A 23,570-nucleotide genomic window follows, 5' to 3' on the forward strand; every position below is an offset into this window, starting at 1 on the left:
ACCCGAATCCGACAGGAACAGGAAGCTACAGATTCAATAAGTCTGAGAACCTTGCTCTTATTGGAAGGTGAATCCAGCAGATGGAAGTCCACCACACCAGCACGATATAAAGTTCAGGATATCCTGGCACTTGGGAATGTGAGTGGTTGACAAATAACATTTAATGAAGAGTTTGACACATTACATCAATTATATAACATTTTTATTTGTGCATATTTAGATTTGAATAAACATTTATTGATATATATATACAGTATATGTACAAAATACGATGAAACCATCACAACTGGTCCATCTTTGCAGGTACTCGGCCCTGCACCAACTGTGAGCCAGTGGCATCGCTTCTCCTCTCCTTCTCTCCTCCCCTCAAGCACCAGATCGAGGCTTGGCTTGGCTTGGTTCAGTGACCTTGCTGTTTCCTCTTACTGGAAGGTGAATCCACCAGATGGAAGTCCACCACACCAGCGTGATATAAAGTTCAGTACGTCCTGGCACTCGGGACTGTGAGTGGTCTACAAATAACGTTTAATGAAGAGTTTTACACATTACATCAATTATAGAACATTTATATTTGTGCATATTCAGCGCTGAATGAATATTTATCCATTACTATATGATCTGCTCACACACAAAACAACTAACGAGAGGATCGTCTAATGTCTCTGGTGAATAAACTCTTACCTTGGTAGCCATGAGGAATTTATTCCAGTCGTTCCTGTTAGCCGCCATGCCCGGTCCATTGAACTCCATTCCGTCATGGAGAACAGGGTAACCTGTGGAGCATCAAAATATGACTAGATAAGGCTCACTTGATGTTTTTTTGTTTTTCGCACCATTCGGTCACTAAACTCACACTACACACTGTGCAGGTCAGCAGCTTCTGAAAAACAACCATGCTGCTGAGTTCACATCTTTTCCTCTAATGGATGTTTGATGCTCTTCATCCATATCTGCATGAGTGTATATGCTGTGATGCTGCTGCAATATGATTGGCTGATTAGATTAGATAACTGCATGAAGTGTGTAGGTGTTCCTAATAAAATGCTCAGTAAGAGTAGAACCTTGGTAAAAAGGATTTGGACACAGACGTTGAAAAGAGTTTACCGTCCCATGTAGCTGCAGATGAATGAACTACTTTGAGGAAAGACAGAGAGAGAGAGAATAAACCTGTAATGACGCAGGGTAACGAGCGGATGCCGGTGTTAGTGGCGAGCAGCGAGGCCTCGTACGTTCCTCTCTCATCTCTGGGTAGAACCGGTTCAAATCGCTGCTCCATGGAAACAGTCAGAAGCCAGTCCTTGATCTTCTCCGTCTTGTCCACCTGACACACACACACACACACACGGCTCTCACAATCCATGCTTTATTTAGCTTTTGAGATGAAGATTTCACGTCTGTGTTTCCGAGAGAAATCCTTACAGTGACATGGAGCTTTGATGGAAGCGGAACCTCAGAGGGAATGTCTGTGTCCTGGAAGTCTGTGTGGTCCAACGTATTCGGCTTTCCCTCTTCAATACTCTAGAAAAGAAGAACACAAAGCAAAGTGTATCTCACTTTCATAAGTGACATGTGACTGATTATACTGCGCAAGCAGACACAAAAAGTCCAGCAGATCTGTGTGTCAGGGTCACATCTGTACACTGTGCACTTAATAAACTCTAGCGTCTGGTGTATGAATGTTAATAGGGTCGTATCGTCTCAAATGGAACACTCTTTTACTAACGAGATGTAGAAGCCTTTTCCCAGTCGATGGCGAATGATGTAAAATGTACGTCACGAGATTTAGCAGATGTTGCAAAATCACACATCATGGGCTAAATTAAAAGACGTCTCTGAGACGTCTCGTCCACCTGTGTGTCGTCGGCCATCTTGAAATTTATTCTCATCCAGTGTCAGTGCCAGGTAGCCCCGCCCCTTTTCCAAAGTGTCCAACATTTAAACTTTAATTCAATCTACAATTCAATCTTTATTTTTATTCCCTTGCTTTCCCGGATATTGTTTATTGTCAAATCGATAACTCCTTTTTGGGTCTTTTTTTTTTTTACATTCATAGTTGGATAGCGTAACTTTTGGTTTTAATATTTTTTATAGAATTTTCAATACACATATACAAAACATTTAACAAACCCCAGCGCTTACCAACAAAACCCTAGAGTAGCGCTCATGCTGCCCGTTAAATCCGAAAAGAATTACAGGTGGTGTTAAAAAAATAAAAATAAATAATAAATAAATAAATAAATAAAGTAAATAAATAAATAATAATAAATAATAATGATAAATAAATAAAATAAAATAACAAATAAATAAAAAAGGGGGGGGCAATAATAATTATCTGAAGTTTTTTCCCCCCGATCCTCTTAATGAGTACCCAATCTTTTCAAGGTAGAGAGAAGACGTCATTTCTCTAATCTATTGAACGTGTGTGGATCCTTCCATTTTAATAGGATGCGCCAACAGAGAAGAAAAGGCAAGGAGTGGACAGTGTAACTTTTAATATGCCTTGTCATTTTATTATGCGTTTTGTACACAAAGGTTTTGGATAGTGTGTAAGTTACGAGTGTGATGTGGGACACAACCTACAGTCTGACCTGAGCTAAAGGTTTTAATCACTGCATAAAACTCTGACTTACATCTGCCAAATCCAGGAAGCGGTTGAAGAAAATGAAGGCCATGTTCTCCGAGCCAATAGCCTGTAGAAAATGATAAGATCAGACTCTCAAATTAGAACTGGACATTACTGATATTTAGTCTTTAGACTTTCTGTCGGATCTCACCTTTGCCGCCAGGCCGGCTTCATAGAAAGCTTTATCTGCTGGGATGATCTCTGTGTGCCGAAGAAGTGAGATGGACAACTTGGCCGCCAAAGGACTCTGAATAAAAACAAACAGTGTTAAGAGGCAGCGTTTACTTATAACCCAATACTCATAATAACTTTTAACTGACCCCCAGGACATATGGTGTTTGATCCTATATTAGTCCCGCTCTAATACTTATATTGTAATATTAAATGAGTTTATGTGAAACACACACACACACACACACACACACACACACACACACACACACACACACACACCAGCTGCTCGATGCCTTGCGCTGCTGAGCGGGTTGCATAATAGTGAGCGATCACAAGCATCTGCTCGAAGACTTTATGGGCTGGAGAGTTGGCTTTTGAAGACTTCTTCAGGTTCTCACACTGGGTGATAAACAAAAAAACAAACATTTTCAGAAGACAAGAAAGCACAACGTGTACAATTTTGACTTAATATCATTATCAGTGACACAGCATTCATTATTCTAAAACATTTCTTAATTGGAACTTAACATTATTTCCACTTTCTACCTTGTTATTAAAATTGAAACTTGTTTTAACTCCTTACTTTGAATTACTAACTCATTATCTCTTCATATCGATTTATTTCCTCAGTGCTGAAACATCTCATTATTGCTATTTATTGAAAACATGAATATTGTACATTTAGGATCTCCTAATGTCCAGCAGGTGGCGCAAGAATCACCCTACGACTTCCATTTTGTCATATTTAGTAACATCTAAAGTTACTGTGTGCTTCAGGGCTTCAGTATAAAGATGTTTCTTCTCTCTGGCAGAATCTGTAACTCACCAGCGAGTGTAAAACATCTCTCAGGTTAGCCCACATCCGAAAGGCTTTGGCGTCGTTCCTGTCCTTGAGGTTCACCAGCTCTAAGAACATGCGCTTGTAGATGTTGAAGTTCTGCAGGAATGAATGAGAAACAATTCGAGTGAAATGACCGGAGTACAGCTCATAATAACTAGAATGTGATAATAATGAGGCTGTAATAATACAGGCAAGTGTGCTGTTAGACTGAACACCTGGCAACATTGAGCAATTAAGGGTTAAGGGCCATGCTCAGGGGCCCAGTACTGGCAGCTTGGTGGATCTGGGACTCGAACTCACAACCTTCCGATCAGTAGTCCAACACCTTCACCACTAAGCTACCATTAATACTGAGCAGCTGATATTTCACACATGATATGGACAAATATGTTGCTTCGTCAGTGGAGATAGTCCACAAAGAATCCACATTTAGATAAAACGTTACTTGTTGCCATGACAACACACAAGGTCAGTAAATGTAGTGACGGTTTTGGTGAAATGAAGTAAGTAGTGGGAACAGACAACTGGAGTGATCAGACAGTCTGAGAAGTCAGTCTGATTAGTGGATTAGAACTAACTGCTGTACGTTTGGTTAATTAGTATTATCACTAACGCCTTCATTTAGCTAACTGTACCTCTGGATTGGCCGGCATCCCGTGCTGCACGTAGAGGTCAAGCACTTTCTCTGCCTCGCCTTCTTTGATCAGGTGGGTGGCATACAGAGCACAGTATTTATGCAGCACCTTAAAATTCTGTTTGGACAAGCAGAAGAAAAGTGAGGGAGAAATGGAGAAGGGTAGAGAGAGAGAGAGAGAGAGAGAGGGTGAGACAGAGAGAAAGAGAGAGAGACAGAGTGAGAGAGATGAAGAGGGAGAAAAAGAGAAAGAGAGAGAGGGTCAGAGAGGTGTACAGTAAGCTTTTGACTATCAATATTCCATAAGGATCAGCTCATCAGTGGATTTGAGAGTCACTCCTCAGTGTTAGTGTTTATATCAGCTTTAGCGTACCTGTTTAGATGCGACATCGATGCACTTCTCCCACTGGCCTTGCTCTGCATACATGTCTAACGCGGCCATGGCGTCCACTCCAACCAGCTAGCATCAAAACAACACCGTTAACCATCTTTAACATTAAGCTAAGAGTTTTTTTAGTAGTCTTCGATCAGTTTGACTAATATACTGTATAAAGCTTAAGAAAAGTACATTAATCCATCCAGATTACTCCATGCACCTATTAATAACTACTTCATTTTAGGAATACTTTCACAGAAGGACAGAGTTTAGAATCGTGAAAGTTTATAATCGTGGTGGTTTTATTTCTTTAGCATTGTGCTTGCTTACCAAGTCCACCTCGCCTCTGTTTTTCAGGTGTTCTTTGTAACGCTGGTCAACGTATCCCTCCAGCCTGAAGACACAGTTAAACACAGTCTCACAAATCTTCACCAATCTCACACTTCTACTACAAAAAGACCAACTTAGAGTCAGCCCCCAAACTCAGTCCTAATAGCTGGGCTAGTTTCTGCCTGGACGTTTAGCGCTGGATTCATTTCTCCCAGCTCTGGCTAATCACACCACAACATAAACACTGAGACGTGTCTAATCTCAGGTATGGGGTGTGACGTGGTGTCAGGGAGATGAATGTTCCCGGGTCTCACCTCGCGTCCAACTCTTTGGCTATCCGCTTGGCTTTGTTCCATTCTTCCACCTCTATGAATGCATCTACAGCTTCCTTAACGAGCTCCAAGCTGAGGAACAGTTCAACTGCCTGGGTGAAAAGAAGCCATTTTGTTTTGTAATTATCTCAGGACTTACAAGAGACAGATACACAAATATCTTCTAAGAGTTTTTAATTAAAATCCTCTTATCTGTACCTCTGATCTTTCACATAATTATCCAATCACACAGACACACACCAACAGCTTCAGTTAAAGTAAACATGTATAGCATGTGAACATTAGCTTGACGTGTGTCCACATGACTGTATGCACTGCAGTGCTGCTGATGACTAGCTGAACAGGTGTTCCTATTAAAGTGGCCTGTGATTGTATATGTCTGTGTCACGGACATGCTTTTGTAAATGTATTTAATAAACTGAGTGAATACAGAGTTTTTCTGTTTTTATATTTTGCTTTATCCAGACCTGTGTGTGTGTTTGAGAGAGAGAGAGACAGAGAATGTGTGTGTGTGTGTGTGTCATCTACATACCGCAGTGTAGTTTTTCTGCTGCACCAGACGTGGTCCTACAGTCTGAACCACTCTCACAGCTGTCTCACGCGGTAAAAACTTGATGGCTAATTCTGCTGCCTGAAAATATCCATACAAAACACAACAAACAGAAATGAGTGTGTGTGTGTGTGTGTGTGTATAAAGTGTGATCATTATTCTGATGTCTAAAGTTTAAATTAAAATGAAGAACACTGTAGTGATGCTCAGAGTCACTTTACCTTCATCCAACATTTGACCAGAAGGGACGTGTCGGACAGATCATTGACCTTCAGGTAACAGCGCACTGCCCGAGCGTATTCACCGCTCTGCTCCCACTCCCGGGCCTGCTCGATCATACCCTCTGCACTGCTGCACACACACACACACACACACACACACACACACAAAGAGTGAGGAATTATTACTGAGATGACAATAATCTGATTTTTAAACAATAATCAAAGTGTTTAGAATATCCACCACCATCTCACTGCACAATACGTTTTATCACAACACTTCTACTATATATATATATTTTACATGACATACACTATATTGCCAAAAGTTTTGGGACACCCCTCCACATCAGTGAAGTCAGGGGTTGTTTTTCAGGGGTTGGGCTCGGCCCCTTAGTTTCAGTGAAAGGAACTCTTAATGCTTCAGCTTCATACCAAGACATTTTGGACAATTTCATGCTCTTTGTGGGAACAGTTTGGGGATGACCGCTTCCTGTTCCAACATGACTGACCACCAGTACACAAAGCAAGGTCCATAAAGACATGGATGAGCGAGTTTGGGATCAATCAGAGGGGTCATCCCCAAACTGTCTGTCTGTCTATGTTTTCCAGCAGGATAAAAATCTTGATCTTATATACAGTATAGATTTATGACTTAACAGATTATTAAAAAGACACACCCTGCTTTTTTTTATTCTGCAACGCACACTTACCTGCGATTAAAATGTATTAAAGTTTAACAACTGCACCTTCAATGTTTAAAAAAGTAAACGTGAAGAAAAACAATCTAGATATTTTTTTACCGACTGCCACTTTCTGTGATCTCTTTCTCATACTCCTCCTGGAGAACGCGCAGTTTACTGGGTAAGTACTCCTTACAGACCCGAATGGCGTCACTCCACATCTCGGCTTTCTGAAACACAGGGAAAAAAAGAAATTGAGTTTCTGATGTTGAGAGACTGCGGAGCTTTATCATTATTCATCATCATTCTCACTAACTGCTTAAGCAGATGTCCCAAAACTTTTGGAAAAGTGGGGTTCTGAGAACTGAGACTAAAATCCGGTGTTTTTTATTCAACCTGTTATGAAAAGTAAAAGATTTACTCTGTAAAATTTGATGACCAGCTCGGGTCTCTGGGCACGAAGAAGAAGAGCTTCTGCTTTCTGGAAGTCTTTCTGCTTGAGGCAGCACTTGGCCTGCTCCACCAGCACACCAGCCACACTGTCCTGGTCATGAGCCTCAGCCACACGCAGTGCCCCGGTCCAGTCTTGTATATGTAGGTACCTGCGTACATCACGTTTATTAATAGCTTAAACAACCATTTTCTATTGAACAGTACTCAAGAGAAATGTCTGAAAGTGTACGTTTAATTAAGAGCCTAGAAAAGAAGTGACCGGTGGATATCCATCACCCGTTTAATGTCTGATTTCATGATATAGGAAGTGGACCTAGAAGATTTAATCAGGTTTATATTCTGAGGTGTCAAAATTTGAGGATTTGAGATAATTATTATTGCCCCGCCCCCTTTTTAAAAATTAATTATATTTTATTATTATTATAATTATTATGTATTTATTTATTTTTTAACAACACTTGTAATACTTAGCGGATTTAATGGACAGCATGAGCGCTACTCCAGGGTTTTGTTGGTAAGGGCTGGAGGTTTGTTAAATGTTTTGTTTATGTATTAAAAAAAATTTGCGGAGAAAAAAATAGGACTGGTTAAACTGGTTAAAGTCTTCAAAAGTCTCGAAAAAGGTGACTTACATCAGCACCGCCTCCTTCGGCCTTCCTGCTTTGATGAACTCCGTCTCGGCTTCGCTAAATTTACCCTTGAAAAGGAAACCAGTGTTAGTCCAGGTTTTAATGAATTTAATTCCTCAGCACAGGCAGGAGAAAGGTAGAAAGGTAGAAATGAAGACATTAGAGTACCTCATCTTCCAGAAACATGGCATTCTTCAGGTGGAGTTCTGGGATCTTGTGTTTCGAGGATAATCGCGCCAGCTCAAAGGCGAAGTCAAATGAACTGGGAGAAAAGGATTTACAGGTTGGGTGAAATGGATGAACATCAGTGTGAAATATTTAGTTGAAGGTTAAAGGTGCATGTACTGTAAGCTACAATCATACTGCTAGAACGCTTCAACTAGCCATGGATATTACTTTATTTTTAATAATGATCAAAGTGTTCTGGTGTTAATAAGAAGATCAGTAATGGCTAAGCATTTCTAAAACAGAACGAGGAAGTGATTTAGAGCGAGGCATAGCTCCTTACTGGGTTTTGGCTGCAAAATCGATGGCGTCCTCCAGCATGCTGAACTTGTTGAGAAGTTTAACAGCGGCCTTTCCTCCCAGGTTCTTGGCCCACAGGTACACCACTTGCTTGTGGGTGCTGGCTGTCCCGTGGCTCTTCGACACCTGACAAACACACGGACATATTAAAGCATTGTTCCTCGTCTTGTAGGCAAGATCATCACATGCTCATCCTTCTACAGAGTGATAAATAAACCAGGAACTCGGAGTAGAGAGCTGGAACTAGCTTATTTCATAGACGTTCCATAACAATAAATGTAACTATAAACTGTTCAAAAAAAAATCAAGTTTATTAATAAATCAAGTGACCACATGCTAGCTGATCCTCCACAGTTCCACCCTTTCCTTTTGTATCAGCAGGTCAGTGTTCACATGGATAAAATTTTCAGAAGGGAAAACTTTCCATATTTTCCAAGAGTTAACCGACAGCCTGATTAAAGTATAACATAAAATCCTCTCTGCAGTCTTCTCCTCCTTCTCTCCTGGACATTAAAGGACCCAGGTTTGTGAAGGACACTAATTAGGATAATGTGACTTTCCTATCGTGTCAGACTCTGATCAAAGTCAAATAGCATCTTGAGAAAACGCCTTAAAAGAACGAGAAAAAAGCACTATATGGACTTCTCAATGTTCCTACAGCGACTGACAGGAATATATCATTATATCAGTGACAGCTTGAAACTAGTGTCTATAATGTTTTAGTACAATTTCTACACGTTTATTAAGTTTAGTTTTAATCCAGCTCTTTAAGCACTATTGTATACTCTGCTTCACTTGTATGTTCCTACGGACTAATAAAAGCACATACTCTATACGCTTCCTCCCACATCTCGTTTGTCGCGTACATCTTGACCGCCGCTTTCCAATTTTCACCCTGAATGTAGTGATACGCCGCCTCCTGGAATCTTTCCTCGACCTCCAGCTCCTGAAAAACATGACCATGTTTAGAAGTAAGCTACACTATATTGGCAAAAGTTTTGGGACACCCCTTCACCCCCTCATGAATTCAGGTGTTCAGGTAAAAACACATGATATTTAGAATATAAAGGAGTCTTACTTTGGCTAAGTGAATGTGAGTCTCCTGGAGCAGCTCTTTGTGGTGTTTGGCAACCAGACGGATCACGTCATCGTAGAGCTTTTTCTTCTTGTACATGGTGATGGCCATATCAGGCTCTCCAACAGTGCAGAACAGCCTGATGAAGAAAAGAAATAGGCAGAGAAATAAGTATTTACTGTATTTCAGGTTTATAAGCCAGACCTACAACAAACCGGACGGAGATGGTTGATGATTCTTTAAAAACTGGTCGTCTAATGTACTCATAGCTGACGTTTTCTATCACGCTGCTCCTCGGAGAACGCCGTTATAGTTAATGTTCTTGGTTTAAAACCTTCGTTTGTTTCTGTCTGTAATGTTTTCAGTGTAATGAGCTTTCGCTGGAGTTATGTAATGAGCACAAACGAGCGGACTGATACCCGAGACGTACTGGTGCTTTAATACTAAATATCATCTCTCTTGGAATGTTGCTTGTCCAATCAGATGTTCAATACACGGTTTTTATGTCTGATGTACCTTTCAGCTTCTTTGTACTTCCCCTCCTTCTCCAACTCGACGGCACGACTGATGTAGAGCTCAGACACTTCACTCTGACTCGTGCAATTCACAGCAAGCTGGAGTTTACAAAACAGACAAAAAGCAAACAGCTTTACAATGACGCAATTTTATAAATATTCTTCTTGTGTGTGAAAAAGTTGTCCCTGTCTGACCTTGTGAGCTTGCTCCCATCTGCCCGCTTCAGTGTACATGTCGATGGCATCTTTGATATGGCCTCCTTTCACAAACAGACGCTCTGCTACCTTTAAACGTGCAATAGACAGAAATCTAATCAGCTCTGGATACAAGAGTTATGTACATTCATGGGAAAAATAAATCAAGTGCACTCTCCATCAGTACTGTTTTATCTATCTGGGTCTGAATAATTACTGTGCTGTCCTTAATAGCATCTATAAACAAACACATGGCCTTGAAAATGTAAAACTAAAATCTAAAATATAATAAATATAATTTAAATAAGAATGCAAAACTAGAATATAAAATAAGAAATATAATTTAAATCAAAATGTAAAATTAGAATATAAAATATAAGAAATACAATTTAAATAAAAAAACTAGAATCTAAAGTCAAATGGATACAATTTTAATAAAAATATAAGAAATCATTTAAATAAAAATGTAAAACATCAGCACTCTCCTACCTCGTATTCCTCTAGAGATGCATAGTGCTGAGCGATCTTCAGGCAGTATTTTGCTGAGGCTTTGTCCTCCTGTAACTCCACGATGTGCAGGGCTTTCTTCCACTGATGTGCTCCAATTGCTGCTTCCACCGCTTTGCTACCACACCTTCATTAGGAGCACATAAACGAGTGAGCACTGTAGTTTGTCACTGATGTTTCTCACACTTCCAGCATATTTAATAACGTCACTCTTACCCAGCCTCGATGTAGTGACTGACTGCAGCATCCATTTCTTTCTGCTGGATGAGATAGTCTCCCCAGGCCTCCTCCAGCTTCACCACTTCAGAAGGAAAGGCCACACGCGCCAACTCCACAGCTGCGGCAGGGGATGATGATTTCACGCTATGCTAATGTTTTTTTATTCGTAGCGTATCCATTCGGGTGTGAAGATATGCTCACCTTTTTTGAAAGCATGGCCTTTGCAGTAACTATCGAGCGCTTGCTGGTTATTACTGATCCTCTCGAAGAGGTCTCCTGCCTGATAAGAATAAAAACAAAAGGATTGTTAGCAAAAAGTGACTAGCGATCTTAAATTGGTTTGCATTTTATCAATATACATTCACGGCAGACACCCTCATCCAGAGGGAATTACAGCTCAACTGAACAATTGAGGGTCAAGGGCCTTGCTCAAGGGCCCAGCAGTGGTCCTGGGATTCGAACACACAACCTTCTGAGCAGGAGTCTAACACCTTAACCATTAAGCTACCACATCCTTAGACAATCAGATATTTGGAACTGAAACGTTTTCAACACAACAATCCGATGTTGTAAACATTGACTCACTCGCTCATAGAACTCCTGCTTGATGAGAGCAGAGGTAATGCGGGTGACGATGTTGCTGGACAGGAGCTCGTCCCTGTTCATGACTAGCCAGGCCGCTTTGGCCGGAAGTCCCGCCTTCAGGTAAAAGTTCACGGCTCCTACGTAGTCCCCTTCGCTCTCCTTCATTTCCCCGGCTTTCTGGTATTGTTTGGTGTCCATCAGCCAAGCGAAGTAGCTGCGCCGCAAACTGTCCTCTTTTGGGAGACCCTGTGAAACACGAGCGGACGAGGGATTAGCAAACGGATGCTATAAGAGAGCTGTGGCAATAATATAACGTTATATACATGAAGGACAGTCAGCTGAATGTAGCAACTCAATAATAAGGCTGGATTTTGTGAGTTTGCGACGGGAGAAATGAACACGAAATCAAAAAAACACTCAGATATTCTGAGGAGTCTGTCGTTATTGAAAATGATGCAGATTTTCAGCTGATTTGTTCCGAGACGCGTCGTGTGACATCATCACCACACAAACTCAGACTCTTATATTCACGTGTGGATTTTTGGTTGCAACATTTTCAAAAAAGATGCAAAATCCTGGAGGGAGTGATTAGCAGTAGAGTATTTTTACCATGCTACAGTTTAGCACAATTTTATTAATTTAATTCTATTTATTTGTATAGCTCTTTAAATAAATAACAACATTGTATGTTTTATTCCTAATGAGAAGCCTGAGGTGACGGTGGTGAGAAAAACCTCCCTGAGATGTGAGGAATAAACCTTAAGAAGAACCAGGCTCAGAAGGGAACCTCATCCTCATTTGGTGACACTGGACAATGTAAATCTTTGTGCATTAACGGAAAAGTTCACTTCCAGAACAAAACAAAAATATACAGATCATTTCCTCAGCCCCTCATCATCCAAGATGTTCACGTCTTTCTTTCTTCAGTCGTAAAGAAATTACGTTTTTTCTGAGGAAAACATTTCAGGGTTTTTCTTCATATAGTGGACTTCAATGGTGTCATTCCACACGCAACAACATCGGAGCGCTCCTCCTTCTCCACATTAGTAAACACTGGGTCTGTAGTTCCGCCTACGTCACGCGTGACCTTCCGACGTGATTATGTAGTATGTAGCGTCGCGGACGTGCATCCCAGAGCTAGTGCTAGACGAGCTTTTGTTGTTAAAGTATACAATTTTTAATTTTTCTAAGAAAATGACAGATGGTTTGGCTAGATAAGAGCCTTCTTCCTGGACTGGGATCGAGGTTAAGAGTTCTTTAAAGCTGCATTTTGGAAGTTCAGACTCGCGGGCACCATTGAAGTCCAACATATGGAGAAAAATCCTGAAATGCTTTCCTCAAAAAACATCATTTCTTTACGACATCTTGGATGACAAGGGGGTGAGGAAATTATCTGTAGATTTTTGTTCTGGAAGTGAACTTCTCCTTTAAAGTAGCTTTGAGTGTAGTTAGCTACTTGCTGTAGCTCGTGAGTGGTTTGTTGATGGACGAGTTACCCCTGACGCACTGACACAGTAAGACCTGATGTCCAGTCCCTGATGAAGCCAAGATCCAGAAGAAACTCTTAATATTTACCTTTGCCTCTGCTATAGCGATGCATTTGTCCCACATTTGTAGGTCTTGGTACATTTCCATCACCTCATTGACTGCATCCTGCAGGACACAGCAATACCATCAGCACTTATTTACAGGTCAGTTTCTCTCTATACAGATTTCAAAAAAAGAGCCTACTTACGTGTTCTAAGTAGATCATCTCAGCGAGTTTATAGTTATTATCCAGCATCGCTAGCCGTGCTTTCACTTTATAGTGCTCTTTGCCGTCGCCTCCCTACAAAAGAACCGACGGCACAAACACTTAACCGGATAAAGGTGCGTGTTCTGAACAGTTTCTGTATGTTAAACATACAGCATTATGTTACTAGCATTTTGTAAAATGTACTTTTACTATAAACAGAGACGCTCAGATTTGTAGCTTGTCTACATACGTATTCCTTTGAGATGCAGTCGACAAGCTGATTGGTCTTTTTCAGGAAGCGAGCCTTGGACACGTTCCCTAGAGCTGCAAAGCACCTGAAGAGTAACGGAGATGGAAAGCGTTTATAGGTGAAGCTGGACCATATGATTCACTAACGGCTTCTTTAATAACTATAAACATCTTTAATCACTTCACCTGTCAAAAACAGTGCCACAAAATACCTATAGTTACTGAATATTAAATATGGTTAAGACGTTAAGACTCTAATCCTGTAAATTTAAAAAGAAAAAAGCTTTGAAAGCTTTAGATGTTATAGAGCTGCAAGTTCTGTAAAATAAATAAAAAATGGCTGATTAGCAGAACTACTGAACTATGAATGAACTGAAACACAAAAGCTCTTTGCTTATCATTTCAGCTGGTTTTCCTTCAGCGTATTGTTAGAAAGTTAAACGTTAGTGTGACCTTCAGAAGGTGAAAGTATGATGCAGTGTGCTGCTGTGTAAGACTGACCGCTCTGCAATGTACAGCTGCTGTGCCTCCAGAGACAGCTTGCTCAGTGTCTTCCACATAGCTTCAGTCTCATCACACATTTCTAGCGTTTCTAGGAACTCTGTGGCTCTGTAACAATGTGTACACACATCAACAACAACTCAGAACATTTTCAGCAGAACACACACAATGACACCTGAACATTAACCTCCAGATACATCAACTAGTTACAGCCAGGAAGTAAGGACAGGTTCCTCCAAGAAAATCTCTACACACGGAATATTATTTACTTTATAGACACAACAACCTCCAGTGGAGAATAGTTTTTGGAGACTAGCGCACACACACACACTGTTCATTAATTAGATTGTAGATTGTCTGGTATACAAGCGCCTGTCAATCAGACGTTACTATAGAAACAACAATGCAGAAATATAAACCATATTAATGAATTAATTACACTGATAAATAACTGTACCTGTTAAAATCTCCATCATCAATGGCAGTTCCGAACTCGATCAGTCCTTCATCCAGCGTGTAGGAGACTGTGTTCTCTTCCTCCAACATCATCACCTTGGTCTTCCCGTTCGCCCGCTCCAAATCAACAACATCTCCCTGAAAATAAAACAAAAGATACACATATTTATCCATTAGTTTTCCCCAAAATGCTAAAGAAGCTAAAGAAACTATGACCCAACACACGACGATAAACAGCCACAACAGTAAAATTCAATCTGCTTGTGTAACCCCCGTGGGTTCTCAAAACATCTGGCTTAAGCTTTTGAGTGAGAGCAGAATGAATGAGAAGGTCCACGAAGCTTTTTTTTTTTTAAGTTCTTCTAACTTCTAAGGACAAGCTCATCTGATCACCTGCTTAAGCAAAAGGACTGAAAATCCATCTCTTAGCTATTATTGTGAAATGACCTCTTGTGTAATGGAAAAATTAGCTCAGATTCCTGCTCACTTTCAGAGGGAGCATGGTGACCTGCTCTGGACTGTTGATGTTGTACCAGACACACAGGTTGTTGTGGTTCTGAGCCACCACCACGTCGCTGCCTGGAACCCACTGCGTGTAGGAGCAGAAGCTCAGGATGGTGGTTTTCACTCCGCTCTCGATGTCAAACAGGTTCAGCTGAACAGACACAGGACATCAGGACACAAACAGAGTCATGAGGTAAGCGCTAACTCATATCACTATGTTAATCTTTTTACTCCACTGCATTATGTAGTACCCGTAACTTCTTGTCCCGGAAGAGCAGCTTGCGTCCGGTCTCGTTTAGCTCCAGCCAGTTGATCTCCAAGTCATGACTAACGGTCCCAAGGTTACAACCCAGAGCCAGGTCCACTAAAGCAGGGGGAGACACTCAAGAATTTTAGCATTGATTTAATTCATTATAACGGATTTTGGATTACGCAAAACATTCTGTGCAAGGATGTCTTAAAATGATCCACTTTTTCCTTCTTTGGTTCCTCCAAAGAGTCTGGACAATGTAATGATCAGTGAATTATCAGAGTGGCGTTTACACTGTTATACACCGACCAGCCATAACATTATGATCACCTGCCTGCCTAATATTGTGTTTTGCTGTCAAAACAGCCCTGACCCATCCTGCACTGTGTATCCTGACCCCTTTCTATCAGAACCAGCATTAACTTCTTCAGCAAGTTGAGCAACGGTAGCTCGTCTGTTGGATCGGATCACACGGGCCAACTTTCACTCCCCATGTACATTAATGAGCCTTGACCACCCATGATCCTGTCACCGGTCACCACTGTTTCTTCCTTGGACTACTTTTGATAGATACTGGCCACTGCAGACCGGGAACACCCCACAAGAGCTGCAGTTTTGGAGATGCTCTGATCCAGTGGTCTATCCATCACAATTTGGTCCTTGTCAAACTCGCTCAAATCCTTACGCTTGTCCATTTTTCCTGATACTAACACATCAACTTTGAGGACAAAATGTTCACTTGCTGCCTAATATATCCCACCCACTAACAGGTGCCATGAAGAGGAGATCATCAGTTTTATTCACTTCACCTCTCACTGCTCACAATGTTATGGCTGACCGGTGTCCTGAATGTTCGTGTCTTGTCAGGACTCACCTATGGCGATAGTTTTGAGGTCGATCAGGTAGGCTAACTTCCTGTTATCGTCCACTCCTCTCTGTTTTCTCTCATTTAGACGGACACTACACACACACACACACGATTCAGAATATTAAAGGCTGAAATCTTATTATCTGGACGATGCTGGAATCATGTAAGATGTTGATGATGTTATTGGTCCAATAAGGTGATCTTTTTGCTCCTGATCCACTTGATACTAGACTTAGTGGTAGCTCAGTGGCTAAAGCATTGGATTATTGATTTGAAGGTCATGAGTCCAAATCCCAGGACCACCAAGTTGCCCCTGCTGGACCTCTGAGCAATACCCTTATTTACTGTGTTTGAATATCAGCCCGAGCTCCTTTTCACCTGATAAGGTGTGGGTTCATCAATTCGGTGCGCACAGATCCTAAGATGTCATTCTTGCCGTATTCCACCAAGGTCAGTTCTCCTGCATTGAAGATCATGCACACCTGCTCCAACACAAACCAGTGAGGTGTTTATTATAATGCTTTATACGATGGTTCTGCTACAGATGTTACAGTTTAACCTGAAGAATTGCTTTTGCTGACTATTATATTTACATTTATCAGAATTATTTAGAAAAAAGAAAACGTACGGTTTCGTTTTCGAAGAAGAACTTCTCATTTCCTCCAGAGCCCTGCCACATCACCTGCAAAGGGTTCATCAGACAGGGTTTACTTTCTCTTTCTCTTTCTCTCTCTCTCTCTCTCTCAAACACACACACACACACACACACACACAATATAAGAACTGTAAATAAAGTCTCCTCCAAAAGTATTGGAATGACCTGCCATTGAACTGCCAAGTATCCAGGATTACAGATATTTATTCCGACATTATAAACTTAAATGTTAACAGAAGTATTTCTCCTCCTAAGAAACGTCATTGTACCTCGCTCAGTTTATTGGAGACCAGATCTCCCAGCAGAAGGGTGTTGGAGGTGCGGGCCACCAAGTAGCGATCCTTCCCCATGATTTTCACCTCATGGAACTCGTATTGAGACTTGAGCACCACTCGTGTGCCAGTGGAAAGGTTCTTCACGATCACCTGCACCACAGGAAATCAGGAAAAGAGGAAAAAAGGTTGGGATCTGGCAACCTTCCACTTTGGAATTCATAGTAGGATTGGCTAGAAGACTATAAAATAGCTGCAGCAGTGGGTTTTGATAAATTTGAGCTTGATTTCTAGAACAGCCCAGATTAACACTGTGCCACGTTAAGAAAATAAACACCTTACCTGGCTCAAGCCAACATAAGTCATCTCAAATTTGTTCTTGTAGATGCTCCTGCGAAGGCAGCAGTCAAACTGCTCAACACCTCCAAACTGAGTGCCCTAGAGGTCAGACATCAATCCATGAAAATTCACATAAACATGCCGGTATTTTTCTCTGATTCCCCCTTTGGGATCAATAAGGTGTTATCTTTAATAAGAGCACACTAAACTACATGGTTGATTCTTTCATGCTACACGCCTGTTATCGCTTTTGATCAGTTTTTTGTGGATGTAGTGATGTGTAAATGTTTGCTCGCAGACAAAACTTGGATGATCTTGGACCTGAGAAGATTCTCAGAAAGACAAACACCAGAGCTGTTGATCATAAGTCACTATTTTGGATTTTAAAAAAAAATAGAAACAAACGAAAAAAGTGGAGGTAATAATCACTTGGCAACATGAATGGTCTGTTCTCTGCAAAAAGAACTGGAGGAACAGCAAACAGCTATTTAGAGACTTAAAGAATCTTAAAGACTTACACTATATTGTCAAAAGTATTGGGGCATCTGCCTTTCCATATGCACATGAATATATGGACTTGTCCCGCCCTTTGCAACTATAACAGCTTCAGCTCTTCTGTGAAGGCTTTCCACAAGGTTTAGGAGTGTGTTTATGGGAATTATTGACCGTTTCTCTCTAGAAAAAGCTCATTGTTGAGGTCAGGCACTGATGTTGGACGAAAAGGCCTGGCTCGCAGTCTCCACTCTAATTCATACCAAAGGTATTCTATGGGGTTTAGGTCAGGACTCTGTGCAGGCCAGTCAAGTTCCTCCACACCAAACTCTATGCCTTTATGGACCTTGCTTTGTGCACTGGTGTGCAGTCATGTTGGAACAGGAAGGGGTCATCCCCAAACTGTTCCCACAAAGAGCATGAAATTGTCCAAAATGTCTTGGTATGAAGCTGAAACATTAAGAGATCCTTTCACTGGAACTAATGGGTCAAGCCCAACACCTGAACTCAATGATGTGGAGGGGTGTCCCAATACTTTTGGCAATATAGTGTACGTTTCCTCTTTTTTTTTTTTGCCACTTTGACAAAACACAAACGTGTGAAAAAGGAATTTTGCTCTAGAAGACATACTCTACATGCAATCCCAAAGAGAAACGAATGAAGTCTTGTGTGGAGAACCTATAAGCCGTTATGGTCACCAGTGTAGAGATAAAATAAATCACATAATAATAATAACGTTGGAATGAAAGATAGAGTAAATCTCTTTCAGCTGGTTTTATTGACGAGCTTGTATGTGATACGTACCAGACAGAGTTGTGAGCCATCTTTTTTCCAGGCCAGAGCCGTGATGGTATAGAGATAAGGGATTTCTTTAGGAGCAGCTTCATCCCAAGCACCTCTTCGAGGATTCCAGTTAAAAACTCTCAATCTGAAGAGGAACACAAATATATGCAGAGTGCTGGAATGTTGCTTAGATGCAAAGAAGGCATTGATATGCAGAAGCACTGATACCTCCATGTTTGGAGCACCACACTGACCTGTCGTAACTACCCAACACCACCGAATGGCCGCTGGGGCTTGACGCTGCCACCGTGAACTCCTTCTCCGAGCGATCACGGCTGTAATCGAACGTCTGAAGCACGTGTCCTTCCTTCCCGTAGGCTACGATCTTCTTATCACACCCAGCTACGACGATGCTGTTGCTTCCCCAAGCCAGAGCATACGGGGCGCACGGATGGGTCAGCAATTTACCCTGAAAATAATTCTCACTGAATTCTGGAAACTGCTGTATTATTTAATTACTCTGTCCAGTCCGATCCAGTCCAGTGTACAATACCTGAGAATCCCCTGAGCCTTCATCGTCAAAGAAATAGCGCACGACTGTCCCATCTGCATGTCCTGACAGGATTCCTTTCCCAGAGACACTGACATGGAAAAGAAATTATAAAGCTAAAGGCTCATGTGTAGTGTTTACAGACTACGTTATGAATGGACGCTTGAACTTACTTCGAGGCTAATGAGACGACGTAGGAATCTGTTTTGTAGATACTACACGATTTGTTGGTTTTCGTGTTGGCCACTCGAATCTGCATCAACATGAAAGTCATTATTAATAAGAATGAATAAATAAAAAAACGAAAGCAGCAGGTGAACCGTCACTTACCTTCCCGTCTGCAAGTCCAATCACTATAGAATCATCAGCTGGCCAGAGCAGACATGTTACAGCGCTCTGCATCATAAAGAAAACGTCATGATTAGAGTTACAACCTATAATATGTTATAAATAATCACTTGGCAACATGAATGGTCTGTTCTCCAGAAAGAGAACTGGAGGAACAGCAAACAGCTATTTAGGGCAAATTTTTCAGATGTGTGCTCTGTTATAAGTTATGTATGTGTTTGTTTTTTGGGGAAGTCAGCAAACCCTTCATCTTAAAGAATCTGACTTACACTTATATTGCCAAAAATATTGGAACGTCTGCCTTTCCATGCACATGAATGTAACATGGAGTTGTCCCGCCCTTTTGTGGCTATAACAGCTTCATCTCTTCTGGGAAGGCTTTCCACAAAGTTTAGGAGTGTGTTTTTTTACCGTTACTTTCTAGAAGAAGCACATTTGTGAGGTCAGGCACTGATGCTGGACGAGAAAGCCTGGCTCGCAGTCTCCGCTCTAATTCATCCCAAAGGTGACCTCACAAATGCACTTCTAGAGAGGAACGGTCAAAAATTCCCATAAACACACTCCTAAACCTTGTGGAAAGCCTTCCCAGAAGAGTGTTATAGCTGCAAAGGATGGGACAACTCAATATTACATTCATGTGCATGGAAGGAAGACGTTCCAGTCTTGGTCTGGCTCACACTCTCCGCTCTAATTCATCCCAAAGGTGTTCTGGACTCTGTGCAGTCCAGTCAAGTTCCTCCACACCAAACTGGCTTATCCATGTCTAGAGTGACTGTTACCATCTACGTACAATGAACATGAGAAGCTACTTACCGTCTGCACAAATTTGTTGCAGATAACTTTTCTATCTCCCCTGTCACACAGAAAACAGAAGCTTGGATTAAACACAGAAGTCTTCCATCAACCTGAATCTGATCTCTCATCATTCTGAACTTACCACTCGCTTCCGATTTTGTACACAAACACAATATTGTCGGTTTGAGCAACGGCAATTTTGGTGGAGTCTGGAGAAAATGCCATAGCTTTGACCGCATAGTGTGTCTTCCCATACTGAAACGAAAGAATATTTCAAAAATAATCTATATTTGTTCCCTGGGGTGCACATACTTTTGACCAGTGGAGTATAGCTACACAATACTGGACTTACTTTCGGGTCTGCAGGCTTTGTAGAAAACTTGTCTCTTCTATCTCCCTGTTCATCGTACAGCAAAACCACTCTATCCACAGTACACACTGCAAACTTTCTATTATTCGGAGCCCAGGCCATGCATGTAACCTTTGCACCTCTCTCCTGTGTAAAATAAATCAATCAATCAAATCAAATAATAAATCAGTATGATAGAAGTATTAAAAGTCATCATTTCCAACCTCTCAAACTAGGAAAAAAAACAAAAGAAAACACTCCCTTGGAATTCCATGTGATGTCAATATGGGCGCCCACAGAATGAACCGTAAACACAACAGCGCTTCTTTACACTCTCTCTCTCTCTCTCTCTCTCTCTCTCTCTACACACACACACACACGACTGATACAGGAAAATACACGGAGTACTTTTGAAGCTGGTACCACTGATCTGGATGAGCTCACAGAGACTGTAACATCATATATCAGTTTCTGTGAAGTCATGTGCAATCCTACCAGGACTTATTTAACATACTCCCCCCATCCTGACTGTGTTCTACAGAGGGACCATCGAGAGCGTCCTGAGCAGCTGCATCACTGCCTGGTTTGGGAACTGTACCGTCTCGGATCGCAAGACCCTTCATCAGATAGTGAGGACAGCTGAAAAGATCATTGGAGTCTCTCTCCCCTCTATCACGGACATTTACACTATATTGTGGATGACCCCACACACCCCTCACACAAACTCTTTGCCCTCCTGCCATCTGGAAAGCATTCAAACCCTCAAAACCAGACTGTTGAACAGTTTCTTCCCTCAAGCCATCAGGCTCCTCAACACCCAGGACTGAACTGTACAAAACTCTCTCTCTCTCACACACACACACACACACACACACAAGACTGTACAAAAACTCAAGCTCTAGCTTTAATAACTCAAATAAAACAAAATGCAAATAATTTGTAAACAAATTGTGTTAATGCTATCTATCTATCTGTCGATCGATCGTTCTATCTATCTATCTATCTATCTATCTATCTATCTATCTATCTATCGCTATTCAGATACTGTTTTAATCATTTTTACCTTTGGAGGAATCAACGTCTTCAAATGTTTCAGCTGCATAGTTCGTTGAAACGAGATGAATACACAGTTGATAATGGTTTTGTATTCGCACTGCGTAAAAACGGTAAAACGGTCACTGCCTTAGGCGAAGAAGTAATGGTCTGGTTATCCGTCGTCAAGTCTACAAGTTATGACGTATTCGCGCACTGGAACGCTCATATGGCGTCAAATCCGCGTCATATGTATCGTACTCGTAAAAAAAATAAAACACGTCAATCACAAGGATGCTAGTTTGTTCTTTCCAGCATGCTAGTGTTTGTTATTCCAAAAGTCAGTTTTATGCAGATTAGGGGGCGGGACAAAAGTCCCCATTGGTCCACTGCTTCTCAATCTACTGCCCTTCTGTAGCCAATTATATAATAATTATATAATATTATATAATAATTAATATGTTTGAAGTGTCTTATATGTGTACCTATTGTAGTATCGTGTCAAACCTCCTGTTATTATGCTAAAGAGTATTTTAATGAACTGGACAAGTGTATCATTGTACAATCATTAGCATCATAGCATATCGGTATTGTTGTTCAAACAGTAGAGTAGTGCGCTAACAGCGCTAAGCTCATGTGTTCAGTTTCATCATGATGAAAGGTATAGCTTTAAAGTAATGTAATTCACTTTGTATTTACTTTAATCTCTGTATTAACCCAGACTCTTAATCAGAGTCCTGTATCACCGCATCCACAGGCTCAGGTCAGTCAGATACAGGGTCAGGTCAGTCAGATACAGGGTCAGATACAGGGTCAGGGTCAGTCAGATACAGGGTCAGATACAGGGTCAGGTCAGTCAGATACAGGGTCAGGTCAGTCAGATACAGGGTCAGATACAGGGTCAGGGTCAGTCAGATACAGGGTCAGATACAGGGTCAGGGTCAGTCAGATACAGGGTCAGATACAGGGTCAGGGTCAGTCAGATACAGGGTCAGATACAGGGTCAGGGTCAGTCAGATACAGGGTCAGATACAGGGTCAGGGTCAGTCAGATACAGGGTCAGATATAGGGTCAGGGTCAGTCAGACACGGTCAGATACAGGCTCAGGTCAGTCAGATACAGGGTCAGATACAGGCTCAGGTCAGTCAGATACAGGGTCAGACACAGGCTCAGGTCAGTCAGATACAGGCTCAGGTCAGTCAGATACAGGGTCAGACACAGGCTCAGGTCAGTCAGATACAGGGTCAGGGTCAGTCAGATCCAGGGTCAGACACAGGCTCAGGTCAGTAAGATACAGGGTCAGGTCAGTCAGATACAGGGTCAGTCAGATACAGGCTCAGGTTAGTCAGGTACAGGCTCAAGTCAGTCAGATACAGGCTCGGGTCAGTCAGATACAGGGTCAGACACAGGCTCAGGTCAGTCAGATACAGGGATAGGGTCAGTCAGATACAGGGTCAGGTCAGTCAGATTCAGGGTCAGTCAGATACAGGCTCAGGTCAGTCAGATACAGGGTCAGGGTCAGATACAGGCTCAAGTCAGTCAGATACAGGCTCAAGTCAGTCAGATACAGGCTCGGGTCAGTCAGATACAGGCTCAGGTCAGTCAGAGTCAGGGTCAGACACAGGCTCGGGTCAGTCAGATACAGGCTCAGGTCAGTCAGATACAGGGTCAGATACAGGCTCAGGGTCAGTCAGATACAGGGTCAGATACAGGCTCAGATCAGTCAGATACAGGCACAGGTCAGTCAGATACAGGGTCAGGTCAGTCAGATACAGGCTCACGTCAGTCAGATACAGGCTCGGGTCAGTCAGATACAGGGTCAGACACAGGCTCAGGTCAGTCAAATACAGGGATAGGGTCAGTCAGATACAGGGTCAGGTCAGTCAGATTCAGGGTCAGTCAGATACAGGCTCAGGTCAGTCAGATAC

The 23,570-nt window shown here is 41.7% G+C and overlaps 1 protein-coding gene across 1 annotated transcript; it reads right to left on the bottom strand.

Moving 5' to 3' along the window:
* Nucleotides 1–277: 277 nt before the first annotated feature.
* Nucleotides 278–21,917, bottom strand: LOC131371038 (intraflagellar transport protein 172 homolog). Its single transcript, XM_058418760.1, has 48 exons — nt 21,674–21,917; nt 20,614–20,757; nt 20,404–20,516; nt 20,280–20,319; nt 19,449–19,514; nt 19,292–19,371; nt 19,122–19,209; nt 18,823–19,037; nt 18,590–18,713; nt 17,297–17,392; nt 16,952–17,107; nt 16,656–16,709; nt 16,406–16,509; nt 16,034–16,119; nt 15,161–15,273; nt 14,893–15,060; nt 14,407–14,543; nt 13,950–14,057; nt 13,450–13,534; nt 13,200–13,292; nt 13,040–13,117; nt 11,465–11,710; nt 11,081–11,159; nt 10,877–10,997; nt 10,643–10,787; nt 10,154–10,243; nt 9,960–10,057; nt 9,447–9,582; nt 9,198–9,314; nt 8,352–8,494; nt 8,012–8,105; nt 7,847–7,911; nt 7,183–7,363; nt 6,882–6,991; nt 6,082–6,211; nt 5,843–5,941; nt 5,293–5,402; nt 4,979–5,042; nt 4,646–4,732; nt 4,274–4,390; nt 3,624–3,734; nt 3,077–3,196; nt 2,775–2,870; nt 2,631–2,690; nt 1,420–1,518; nt 1,168–1,321; nt 682–773; nt 278–512 (listed from the first exon to the last, which is right to left on the bottom strand). The coding sequence occupies exons 1-48, from the start codon at nt 21,710–21,712 to the stop codon at nt 423–425; spliced, it is 5,241 nt and encodes a 1,746-aa protein (XP_058274743.1). The 5' UTR covers nt 21,713–21,917; the 3' UTR covers nt 278–422.
* Nucleotides 21,918–23,570: the final 1,653 nt, after the last annotated feature.

The sequence above is a fragment of the Hemibagrus wyckioides genome, linkage group LG20 (genome assembly GCF_019097595.1).
Source record: "Hemibagrus wyckioides isolate EC202008001 linkage group LG20, SWU_Hwy_1.0, whole genome shotgun sequence".
NCBI classification, from domain to species: domain Eukaryota; kingdom Metazoa; phylum Chordata; class Actinopteri; order Siluriformes; family Bagridae; genus Hemibagrus; species Hemibagrus wyckioides.